General features: G+C 43.1%; 1 protein-coding gene across 1 annotated transcript in view; it reads left to right on the top strand.

Moving 5' to 3' along the window:
• Window positions 1-12,585, top strand: part of LOC306772640 (transcription factor IIIB 90 kDa subunit-like) — a 157,987-nt gene that overhangs the window by 46,197 nt on the left and 99,205 nt on the right. Inside the window, exons 7-9 of the mRNA XM_079262208.1 lie at window positions 4,907-5,056; window positions 8,160-8,253; window positions 11,169-11,295. Of these exons, the coding sequence (XP_079118334.1) occupies window positions 4,907-5,056; window positions 8,160-8,253; window positions 11,169-11,295 (371 nt within the window). The remainder of the gene's footprint in view (window positions 1-4,906; window positions 5,057-8,159; window positions 8,254-11,168; window positions 11,296-12,585) is intronic.

Below are 12,585 nucleotides of genomic sequence, written 5' to 3'. Positions count from 1 at the left end.
GTCCTTTTAACATGGGAGTCTATGGGGATTTGCTCTGTTTTGGAGCCCCTAGTGGATGAAGGGGGAACTGCAGTTTCTGCACTTCCGCATAGATTTCACTTTTAACCTCCTGAGGTTGCTGCTTGATTCAGACACATATGAATGTCATGCAGTAAACAAATAACTTTATGCTTGCACACATAAATACTCCACAAACATTATTTTGCACAAAGATTTTAATTCGAGCCTCTCAGATTGGATCATTTTCATGTGCTTATAAATCCTTAAATGCTTGTGAACACAGGGTTGCGGATCAGCTTGCATGTGTTTGAGTTTTCATTCATGCCTCCAACACTCCTCACAGTTCCACAAACGCAGGTTGCATTTAAGTCCTGACAGAAAGCTGGTGAATCTAATTCTGAATGTTATTTCCCTCTGTGGTAATTTCAGATATGAAGTAATATTTAATCGACACAATAGTTCCTCAACCTTAAAACCGTACGAAATAAATGTGAGAGATGTCAAAGATCCTTTTCTTTTAATTGAAGCATCAGTTTAGAGTTGCTGCATGGTGGGAAAGCTGTTTCAGTGATGCTGTTAGGATGGAATAAATTTTCATGTTGTCTTGCATGTCAGAAAATTAATTAGTGGACACAGTAGTGTCACTTCCAGTAGACTGCACACATTTCACTTGAGCTCTGCTTCTCCCCAACAATACAAACCCAGAATAAAGTGAAAGGCATGTTTTCCTTCAGGCGTGCGATGTGGTGGTGGGATGCAGTGATTATGCTCATGATGACTCTTGCTGGTAGATGTGCTGCCAGTTTAAGCAGCAAAACTTGCTCCAGAGTTTCTGCATCATTGTTGTAGCTTCACAGGATTTCTATCTTTGTCTCTTTGCATCATTTTTAAATTAAATAAAGAATTTCATTGTGGGAGGAGTGGATTCATTTACATTTCTGGGGATTACCAGCTGATTCCAGGCCTCCGCTTGATTTGTAAAGTGCCACTTCACAACAGTGTCATCTCAGAGCACTTTACAGGCAAGGATCTCATTTTTAAATGTCACACTAGTCATGCTACTGCTAATAAGGCAGATGGGTAGGCAGGAGTCATTTTCTGAAGGAAAAATGCATCTTCTCTTCTGCAGAAAACAAACCGGATGGCATGTTTGTATCTTGGCCATTCGGCAGTAGCCCCAGCCTGCATTATGAGCCCGTTTACATTCACACCAACTCAGTTTCTGCAGTCATCAGATATAACTGGTCATGCAGGCAGCAATAATCTGCTGTTCTTCATCAGATAATGAGATTTGCTTATGGAAATCTGATTCATCCCCGATGCTACAACGTCTTCGTTTGCACAGAACTGCAAATTTGATTTTCATCTCTTTGCATCTGTACATGTGCAACGAACCGAGTCTCTTTTCAACGTCTTCTATTGGGAGATGGAAACAGCAAAGTTGCAAACATGAACAGAACGAAGAAGAAAAATGAGATGGCGTGCCGCAGCAGGACGTCAGCTTTGACTTTAGCCACGAACACTAATTACATTGCTTATTATACTGACGCTGTGGACGCTGCCGCGTTCAACACAGACAAGATGTTTTGAAACCATAGACCGTATATGAAAGATGGACGGAGCCTCCGGCGGTTAAAAGTGAAGCCTATGCAGAAGTGCAGAAAACTGCAGTTCCCCCTTCATCCACTAGGGGCTGCAAAACAGAGCAAATCCCCATAGACTCCCATGTTAAAAAGACCAACTTCACAGCAGAAATAAACATGTTTACAGCAGAAATAAACATGTTTACAGCAGAAATAAACATGTTTACAGCCTGGTTCAAAAATCCATTTTAGGTTTAGTAGGTCAGGTTTAACTTCATGACAACTGTGGGGGGACTGAATTTTTTTCTAACTCGCCCGTTTAAAAGTAATTTAATCGCGAAGTTTGGCATATTTAGGGGCGTGTCCTTTTGATTGACAGGTACCCAATCTCCCGCTTCAAGTAATAAGAACGTATAACAACCGCGGTTTTTAGCTGGTTAACAACGTGACTTAGCCTCAGCTAGCTCACCTGAGTTAGCTGGTTAGCTCCTGTTATCTCCGGGTTAGCTGGGTTAGCTTTTAGCTACAGAAAGCTCGGATTTCGCACAATGTCAATCATCCACCATGACGCTCACAGCCCCCCTCTCAGCTCCACATCTTTGCCCATATTTGTATTTTCCAGACGATACGACACACATGCCCCTGCCAACATGGCGACAGTAGGAACCGCCCACCGAGCTTCAAATCAGCTCTTCAGAAACCTACGGGAGACGTCACGGAGGCTCCGCCCATCTTTTACATACAGTCTGTGTTTGAAACACGGCATGATGTCACCATCTACGTACTCCAAAATAAATCCGATAATGGTCAAAACATGTGTTTATTCATATTTTAACATTACGGTTGGTTAAAAGGACTCGATGTTGCGATCTATAATGTTTGCACCACTTTAAATTTGCAGTTCTTGACAGATGGCATCTGTAAGGTTTTTCCAATGGGACTCATCATCAGCTGTGTATCTCTGCATCTCGGCGTGTTTCGGCCATTTATCACAACACACCCTCTGCTGAGGCAGCCCCATTGCAGGTTGATCAAGCCTGGGTGTGTGTGTGTGTGTGGTGTTTGCTGTACAGCCCATAATAAGTGGGTATAAATAATGAATATTTGAATTGAAAGATAATTTTCCAGATATCGCCTTTCAGAAGTGGAAATCCTGCCAGTTGTCTGATTGTCATGATGGTGTCAGTATTCCAGGTTGATGGAATCGAGGGAATGTCGCTTTTCCCAGGACTGCATGCTAATGGCCTCATGCAGCTTTGCTCCTGAATTTGACTGAAAGGATCGAGTTCACGGTCCTCCTCTGGGTGTGGCCCTTGTCATTTTTGAGGGAATGAAGGCTGGATGAGCTGAATGGAAAGTAAGAAGACGAGAAGAGTCAACTGTAGACCATTTTTCTCTCTAAACCTGCTTTTCAGATTAGACACTCCAGTAAAAGTGAGCAGCGATGGCCAGCTCTGCAGGCGTATCATTACATGGCGAGGGCTGGGGGGAGAGCTGGATCAGCCTCGATCTGATTACCAGCTGCGTCTACAGCATTTCCACTGGACTACTCTTTATATGAAGACGCTAACTTCAAAGTTATCCAACTCTACTGTCCCAGCTGTGGCTCGAAACGCGACTCTTTATCCTCTGTCTGCGAAAGAAACGGCCTCCTCTGGATTTCACATTCATGATAAAACGTTAAAGGAAAGTCATTTTCAAATGCAGATAGTAAAGCTGGGCTGAAGCCAGGCTGTTGCTTTTCCCTCTAATTAGGCTGAATCTAAACCAATTCCCATAAAGTTTATGATTTATTTTACAGTGCAACATTTCTCAGACATTTGAGGCGAATAAAGTTGAACAAATGTGAGCTGTGATTGGACGGCTACCCGCTGAAATCCTTCCACCAGCTGAGAAAAGCTGCATCTCAGCTACATGCTGATCCTCTGCTTTTCCAGTGGAGCTTATTTGCAGCCAGTATGAGGAGACTGGTTATACTGGAGCTGGTTATAAGCTTAGTGGAAAAGAGAGGATCTGAGAGCCGAGCTTTTCTAAAATAACTACTTCAGACTTATTTTTCAATCAGACATGAAGGAGAAGCTGAATGTGATGATTCCAGAATGGTTCCGGATGTAAACTACGGTGCAGCTGTGACGTTTGGGAACAGAAGCTGGCATGCAGCTCTGGATTCTCTGCCAGTGAACAGTGAAACGAAGCTTTCAGACAACTGCATCATCAGCATTTTGCATCTTGATGATGAGTTGGATGACGAGGATTTTTTTTTTAAATCGCAGTTTCAGGAAACTGATGCTGGGAAAATGAAGAGAACTGATTAGAAAGGAGGAAGTCAGAGGAACTGAGCTGGGATAAAATGTCCGGCTCTTCAGCTTTCAGCTTCTTCACCTCCAGCAGCAGCTGTAGCAACCACCGCCTTCTGCCAGCACATCTGGATGTGAGCTGCTTTTGTTTCAGATGCTCGGCAGCATTTACATCCAGGCTTCAGGAAAACCTCCATTTGTGACTTCATTTCTTGGTTTATTTGTTGCTACAGCTGCACAAATCTATGGCTGCACATTTCATATGTTGCTGCTGAGTTTTTACATCTGTTATCGAAGGATTTTGGCAGGTTTGTTGTTCTAGACTTGACAGCTTATTAGGTCTGGCTTGCCAGGACCGAGTCAGACCCTTTTTCCTTCAGAACCGCCGTCCTTCCTTTGTCAGATCCAACAAGGTGTTGGAAACGTTCCTCAGAGATGTTCCCCCATTGTTGACATGAAGCATCACACAGTTGCTGAACATCCATGATGAGAATCTCCCGTTCCATCACATCCCAAAGCTGCTCTGCTGGATGTAGATCTGGTGACTGTGGAGCCGTTGGAGGACAGTGAACTCATCGTCATGGTGGAGATAATGTGAGCTTTGTGACATGGTGCATCATCCTGCTGGAAGTTTCCATCAGAAGATGCTACAGAAAGGGATGGACTTGGTCGGTGGAGGTTAAACCAGGTCATGTTTGGTACTAAAGGGACCAAAGTGGGCCAAGAAAATCTCCCCCACATGTTTTCATGTTTCCAGCAGATTGGCTGGAACCAGTGCTTACTGGACTTCCTGTTGCCTTCTGATCATCTCCACCAGTCTGACCAGTGGTAATAAGCAGTTAAACCTAATAAAGTGGCCACTGAGTGAATATTGAGTTCAAATTTGTGGGTTTCCTTGCAGAATTTGAGCATCATCTCTTCAGATATGTGATGTTTTTGTATTGATCCAAAAACCGCCCTCTGTGGAGCGGAATGGCAGAATTAATCCTTCTGTAATCGACTAAAAGTCATCTCTGTCCACTCCAGATCCGTGTTTGTACATTCCTCGCTTCGCCCAGCTGCTGGAGTTCGGCGAGAAGAGCCACGAGGTCACCATGACGGCGATGCGGCTGGTGCAGAGGATGAAGAGGGACTGGATGCACACGGGACGAAGGCCATCCGGACTCTGTGGAGCAGGTAACCATGAGATGGAGATCTGCTGTCTGTGCAGGGGGGAGTCCTTTCTCATTTCAGGTTGTCGGTGCCTGCAGCAGCCTGAACGCTCTGAGCAGGAAGGAGAGAAGGAACTGATTAAAGCTCTTTGCGCTCCTGGTTTCCAACAGCAAGGTTGTCTTTATGGAGATCCGCTGCGATACTCAGCCAGCAGCCTCCTCACGTTGTTTATTATGACAGATCATTCATTTAATCCACTGTCTCCTTTGACCTGCATGCTGCTCTCCACTCACTCCTCATTACTCTGGACAAATACACAAAGCATTGATTTCAACACAACAAGGTCTCTTATCTGCTGTCCTCCACACGGCCACAAGAAAATGCAACAATTTCCTCATAATCTGTGGGAAAGTGAACCCCCACCCCTACCCTGTTGGGAGAGTTGCAAAGGAGGTTTAAGGTCAGGATAAAATGATCAGGACGTCGTTATGCACGAGAAAATCCGGCAGAGCTGCAGGACTGTGCAGAAACGTGGAGCTTTCTGATGGCTGGGAACTGGAAGCTGGTGCAGCAGATGATGTCCAAACATGAAGTGCAGTATTTAAAGTGGAACTATGATGTGCATTTCAGGCTGATTTATTTTTATTTCTGAGACCAGAAGGGCTGGAATTGATCGAGTTATTGTCACAAATTGCTTTATTTACTTCAGACCGACCCTCTCCGTAGGCTGTCAGATCAGTCTGTGGGCAAAACAAGTGGATTGAGACTCTTCCGCATTAAGCCCCGCCTCCCGCCACTGCACTACATCGGGAGCGCGCACCGCACCTGCTTTCTCTGTCATTGTAACATCTCTTAAACAGAAGGATTAGGCTCATATGAACTCAATAAAATAACAAAATACAATGTCAACACATAGCATACAGCCCTACATGTTGGAACCTGAATCAGAGCCTGAAAACGAAGTGGAAAACAGCAACCCACAGCAACGAATGCAGCAGGATGTCTCTCTTTGGTAAACTCACCAGCCATCGTTGGAAATAACTTTATCCCACGTTCTCCACCCGCCTGATGTATTTGTACATGCCCTTGTTAACCAGTAGAAGGTAACCAATCACCGAACCTTATCCCCCGGGACGTCACAAGGATTTCCAAGTAGAAAAAACTCTCTAAAACGGCGCGTTTTTCGTCGCCAACTCAAACTCAAACATGCGTTTAGGTGATAAAAAACAGTGTCGTTCACATGTCTGATGAGGATTCAACACTGCACTGTAGAAAGCTCAGAAAACTCCAAATACCATCATAGCACCCCTTTATGGTCTGTGTCGCTCAGAGGAGCTAAAACAGCCAACATGCATCTTCAGGATTAGCCCTCCTGCCTTGTTGAAGGACTTCTCAAAGCGCTTCTTTGGATGTTTCTGCCTTTAGCTCTGTTCTCTGTCCTGCTCTGGGAGGCTTCATCCCTCCATCAGATCTGTTGCCACTGACTTTCCGTCCAGTTCTCGTGTCATGTGACGTCCTGCAGCCTTTCCTCCCTGTTTCCCTTCACACAGAACTTTTCTCCAGGTAACGGTCTTTCCAGTCTTTGCTTGATTTGTTTCTGTCTCTTCAAGACATTGTGTTTCTTCCACGCTCCATCACACAGCTCTTCATCTCGCTACAGGGTGGATGTGACCGGTTTGCATTTTATGACGCTGTTTTTACAGACGCTTCTCTCTGCAGGTTCTTTGCTTTTGCTTTGCATGGCAGTGCTGGATGGAAAAGTCTTGTCTGATCCTAGATCAGTGTTTCCCCGTCTGTGTTGCTGCTCCAACACACCTGATCCACATCATCAATGAACCTCCTCATCTTGAGTTCCTTGCAAGGCTGTGAAGAAGCCTTTTCTGAATTCAGGTGTGTTTAAGTAAAGCGTGCAGTTTCTGCAGACGTTTCAGGACTCATTGCTCACCAGATATCTCCTGCTGCTCAGACTGAGTCATCTGTGATGTTCGTCAGAGATAAGACTTAAGAAACGGGAACTTTCTGATGGGCAGCGACTAACAAAGAGCCACTTTATAACGTGTCTGATATGCTTTGAGTCTTTGGCTGCTTTTTCGGTCATTTTCAAAGTCTAAAGTAAAAGTTTGAGAACGTTCAGGAAGGCAGAGAACCAATTATACAAGATAATGAGAAATTACAAAGAAATAAATGGCTCAAGCTCTGTATGGTGCCTCATCATCATCATCATCATCATCGTTGCTTGCACAGCCAGATGTTGCCTTCAGAATCCCTTCTGTATCTTCTCAGGTATGTGGAACCTGTTGCTGTCGGTCCTGCTGAACGCACCACCATCGGTTTTTCCGCTCGTTCATCTCAGTGTTCAGTCTTTGTGAAAGTGCTGAGCTCACAGCTCTCCGCCCTCGTCGTGTCTGGATGTCGCCAAGCTGAATGCGATACGAGTGAAGACATCCTGAAATCAAACTTCTGCTGCCTGCATGTTTACGCAGTTTTACTTTTCAGCCTTTTCTGCTCCTCCGCCGCATCGCCTGAATAATTAATTCCCCATCATGAATCATTGAGGAGCAGAAGGAGCTAAAGTTTGTTTGTGAGTGTGATGCAGAAAGGAGCGTGATGGGACAGATTGATGCCCCCCGCTGAGCGCTTTGTTCAGGGTGGAGGAAGGGTTTCACACCGCAGACTTATCATTCGGATGTCAGGGATGAGGCGGTTCGGAAGTCTGCACTCAGACAGAAACGCCAACAGCTCGAAGCCGTGTGCTTTTCAGGTGGCGTGACGGAACATTTGAGGAAGTCCTCAGCGGATCTGAAAGATGCCGCTTGGCTCCTGGAGGCTGCTGGAAGTGTGCATGGGAACCAGGGCTGCATCTATCTTTTAACGGCCTCCAGAGTGATCATGTCTGATGACGCTTATATAACTGTTCCTCCCAGCAAGGCGTCGTTGCATAATGTTCCTGTTGTTGTTGCTTTCTTTCTGTGAAATGGTGTCTGTAAGCCGACTCAGCACGCCAAGGTCCTCCCTCCTTGTTGGTTTGGTCTATGAGACACAAAGAAAATAAAATCGTTTCCACTCGTCTGCTGGTGGTTGTGGACATGGCAGTGAAACTCATCGCGCTGTGTTCTTCTGTTCTCAGCTCTCCTTGTCGCTGCCCGTTTATACGACTTCCGCCGCACCGTTAAAGAAGTCATTAGTGTTGTAAAAGTGTGTGAAAGCACGCTGAAAAAAAGGTGAGTTCAGAAAGATTTCCATTTGGTTTGAATGTAAAACCAATTCCACACTGGCTTATAAGCTTTTTTTTTTTTTTTTTTTTTTAAATTATTAATATATTTAATTACATTTTGATTTTTTTTTAATATATCAAAGTTTATCAAAGGAAATAATTAAGTTTAACTGAATTTCTGCAAAGTTTTCAACAAATGTAAAATACAGGCTGAAAAGATTTTTTTTTTTTTTTTAAAAAGAAAAACTCCTTTTTTGTATTTGACAACGTTTTGATAGTGTTAGTTATATTTCATAAACATTATTTTACTATTTAAAATTTTTTAAATATTCTTTCTAATTTCAAACATTTAACATCAAGTCCTTATTGACTTCTTAATATTGAATGTGAGCATAACCTTTTTCTGTTTTCTTTTTTAAATTCATGCCTATTTTTAACTTTTTATATTCAGTTATGACTTGTTTGTAAGTGGACACTGTATCCCTCTTAAATGTACTTTTTCTAAATTTAAATTCTTGTTTAAATGTTAAATGAAAAGTCCATTGAGAATATACACTATTCACAAAAAGTTAGGGATATTCAGCTTTTGGGTGAAATTTCACAACAAGCCTAAAATGCATTCAAACCTGTACAGGTGAACTTAATGTGATCTTCTCTAAGCTTTTAAATGCACATGTCCAACTGTTAAATGTTTCAATAAATTTTGCACAAGTTGCTGTTCTCTAACAAGGAGCTTAACGGCAAAAATCACGGCAGGTGTGTGATCCTTGAATTGACCAATAAATGTCCTGGTTCAATTAGAGCTGGTGTTTAAACAGTTGTCCTCATCATGCTGTTCACATTTTGACATCATGAGACCAAGACGACGCCTAACGATGGAACAACAGTCCCTTGCCATTGCGATGCTTCAAACAGGACGTTCTCAGACAGAAGTGGCCACTGAGCTTGGAGTGTCACAGAGTGTCATCAGCAGGTTGCAACAGAGATATGGAGAGACTGGAAGAGTCACAGAAAGGCCTAGAAGTGGACGTCCTTTGGCCACATCCCGTGCTGATGACCGCTACATTGTGAACACTGCCCTGAGAAACCGGATGATGAATGCCACTTAACTCCAGGCACGTTTAAGAGAGGTGAGAGGCACCCAAGTGTCACGTCAGACCATTGGAAACCGTTTCCATCAGCGTGGTCTGCGTGCTAGACGACCTGCACGGGTACCTGACCACACCACCAGGCACAGGCATCATCGTCTTGCATGGGCCAGGGAGCATTTACGCTGGACGAGGAACCAGTGGGCCTCAGTGCTGTTCTCTGATGAAAGTCGATTCACACTGAGCAGAAATGATGGCCGGCAACGATGTTGGAGACGTCAGGGAGAGCGCTATGCATCAGCCACTGTTGTCACCAGGCCAGCTTTTGGTGGTGGCGGTGTTACAGTGTGGGCAGGGGTGTCCACTTGGTACAGAACTGCCCTACACTTTGTGAATGGTACAGTGACAAGCCCATACTACCTGAATAACATCATTAATCCAGTGATTGTGCCCCTACATGAACAGCACAGGCCTAATTTCATCTTCATGGACGACAATGCTCCTGCTCATCGAGGCCGCATCATCAGGGAACGGCTGTTGGAGACTGGTGTACCTCAAATGGAACGGCCTGCACTCTCTCCAGACCTGAATCCCATTGAAAACCTGTGGGATCAGCTGAGCCGTCGTATAGAGGCTCGAAACCCTGCACCCCAGAACCTCAATGACCTGAGGGTTGACCTTCAAGAAGAGTGGGATGCCATGCCTCAGCAGGCAATAAGTTGCCTTGTGAACAGCATGAGACGTCGTTGTCAAGCTGTAATTGATGCTCAAGGGCACATGACGAGATGTTGAGATGTTCAAATTTTTTGTTGTGGTGTAACTACCATTGTTGTTACCTTTTGTGTTGAATGAATTTTTTGAGATGAGGAAATCAGTAGTGCATCCTTCTACTTAAATGTCTTACTTTTATGATATTATATCACTGTAGCATGAACATATTGCATTTTCCATAAATTTCACCTGAAAGCCAAATATCCCTAACTTTTTGTGAGTAGTGTATGTGTTAATGTTTCATGGTTTGTTATTTTTTCAATGAGAAGATCACGAATGACGTTAAAATGCAAAATAAAATGTCTTTAAAATGTATTTCTAAAAGGAGTACATACAGTTGTGCTCATATTTATTCATATCCTTTCATTAAAGAAGGAAAAAAACAGCTGCCTGTAAAATAAGCTGAAATTGACTAAAGTAATAATAATTAAAAATTTTATGAAAATCATTAAAGTATTTTCTAATTCTGGTTCAATAGAAATATTAAAAAAAAAAACAACAAACAAATAAGATAATTTGTTACATATTACATCAGTCATAAAGTAATATTTAGTTGAAGAATCCTTTAATGTTTCCGCTCTAGTCAGGTGTTTTCTGTTCCTCTCAGTCAGACTTCTGCACCTGTTGACAGGTATTTTGTCCCACTGTTCAACAGAAAAGTCTCTAATTTGTCCAGGACACATTTGTTTGTTTCTTTTTCTTTCTTTAACTCAATTAAATGGAAAAAACAGCGTCTTATATTACTAAATTATATTTTTGCAAATTTTTATTTATTGTTCCTTTTTTAAGTCTCCAGTTATTTGAGTGACTGCTGTAAATTCAGCCTTTTCTTTAATGAAAGTGGATGAATACATATGAGCACAAATGTGTGTGTGTGTGTGTGTGTGTGTGTGTGTGTGTATATATATATATATATATATATATCTCCATATTGTGCTTTTTAAAAAAAAACTTTTGAAATTATTTTCTTCTGCTCTAATTTTTTAAAATTGTGTCAAAGTGTTTTTTGTTACTGCGTCTAAACGTGGTTTTTGGCCTTTCTGCCGTGTCATTTCCACACCAGACTGTCAGAGTTTGAGGACACGCCCACCAGCCAGCTGACCATCGAGGAGTTCATGACGACGGATCTGGAACAGGAGTGTGACCCGCCTTGCTTTACAGCAGGACTTCTGAAGAAGAAAGCCCAACTGGTAAGGACGGTTTGTTTCAGACATTTGCATTCAGCGTCGGGCCTTCGGCACGCCGGGCTGCCGCAGGCACTGACAAGCTAATTCTTAAAGACAACCAACAAAACAAATCTGAATTAGTTCATTATGTGTGAAATTAAAGCTCAACTGTTGTCAGACAAATCAGGAAATGTAATGAAGGGCTTTTCCAGTTGGAAATGAAAAATATTTCATGGTTTCAGCACCGCAGTTGTGACATTTCGCAGCTTTTTCTTGTTTCGCATTTTACCAAACATCTGAAGGCATTTTCTTTATTTTATCCTCACAGGCTGCACGATTAATGTGGAAAATTAATCGGTGTTGAAAACGATGTAATCCCACAGGCTGGTCGTCGAGACGAGAGTGAAAATATTTCACGTGTTACGTCAGCGCATTCGGCATCAGTACACGCAAATATTACCTTTTCTTTTTAACCTTACACTGAGAATACAACAGAAGTTTAATGAAAAAGGCAAGCAGTGGCTTTCATGTAGACGACCACGTTCACATGAGTTTTAATTCCCTTTTTAACTCCAAATAAAAGTTAAATCTGCTTCAAACAGATAAAAAAAATCCATGTAAACACCTAATTCCCAATGAAAATTATATTTCCAGGCGTTTAATTCCAAAGTAAGTTCATTCCCATTGTTCTGCGTAGGCTTGTTACCTTGTCCCGTCTCGATGAGACCTCCTGTGCTTCATCTGCATCCTCATCCTCAGCTGCTGAAACAAGTGAAGCAGTCTGTCAGTCGAGCTGCAAAAAAGCAAAAGCAAAAATGGTTCTTATGTGGTTTTCTGTGTTTATATCCAACAAGAAGAGAAGCAGGAAGTTTGTCTGGTAGACGTAAGTACGTCATGGCCGGCCTCTGTCCAATCAGAGCCCTTCCCAACCTGCCGATATAAAGTGGAATTAAAGGGAATAAATGTGTTTTTACATGGAAACCTGAAGGAGAAAACGGTAAATCTGGATCATTTCATCCCAAATTAAAAAAACATCATGTAACTCGGGGCAGGAGTGGGACTGCAAGGTGCTAGAGTCATGGTTCCACGTGCTCCTTCCAGGTTGGGAGTGAGTCTTTGCCTCCAGTGGAGGAGATCTTCTGTTGGCAGAGTGACAGACTGGAGCTTCACCAGCAGTCATGAGGATTCTGCACCAGTACGTTGTGGTGAAAGAAAGAGGTCTGACCTGGTCTGTCTCCGTCCCAGCTTTCATCACAAGATGCACATCGTGCATCAGGATGGGTTCTGCTGTCACAGGACCATGTTCAGCTCCCA

Source organism: Telmatherina bonti (assembly GCF_933228915.1).
Source record: "Telmatherina bonti genome assembly, chromosome: 22".
Lineage (NCBI taxonomy): Eukaryota > Metazoa > Chordata > Actinopteri > Atheriniformes > Telmatherinidae > Telmatherina > Telmatherina bonti.
Note: the sequence above shows the minus strand (reverse complement) of the source record. Positions and strands in the feature narration are given on the sequence as shown.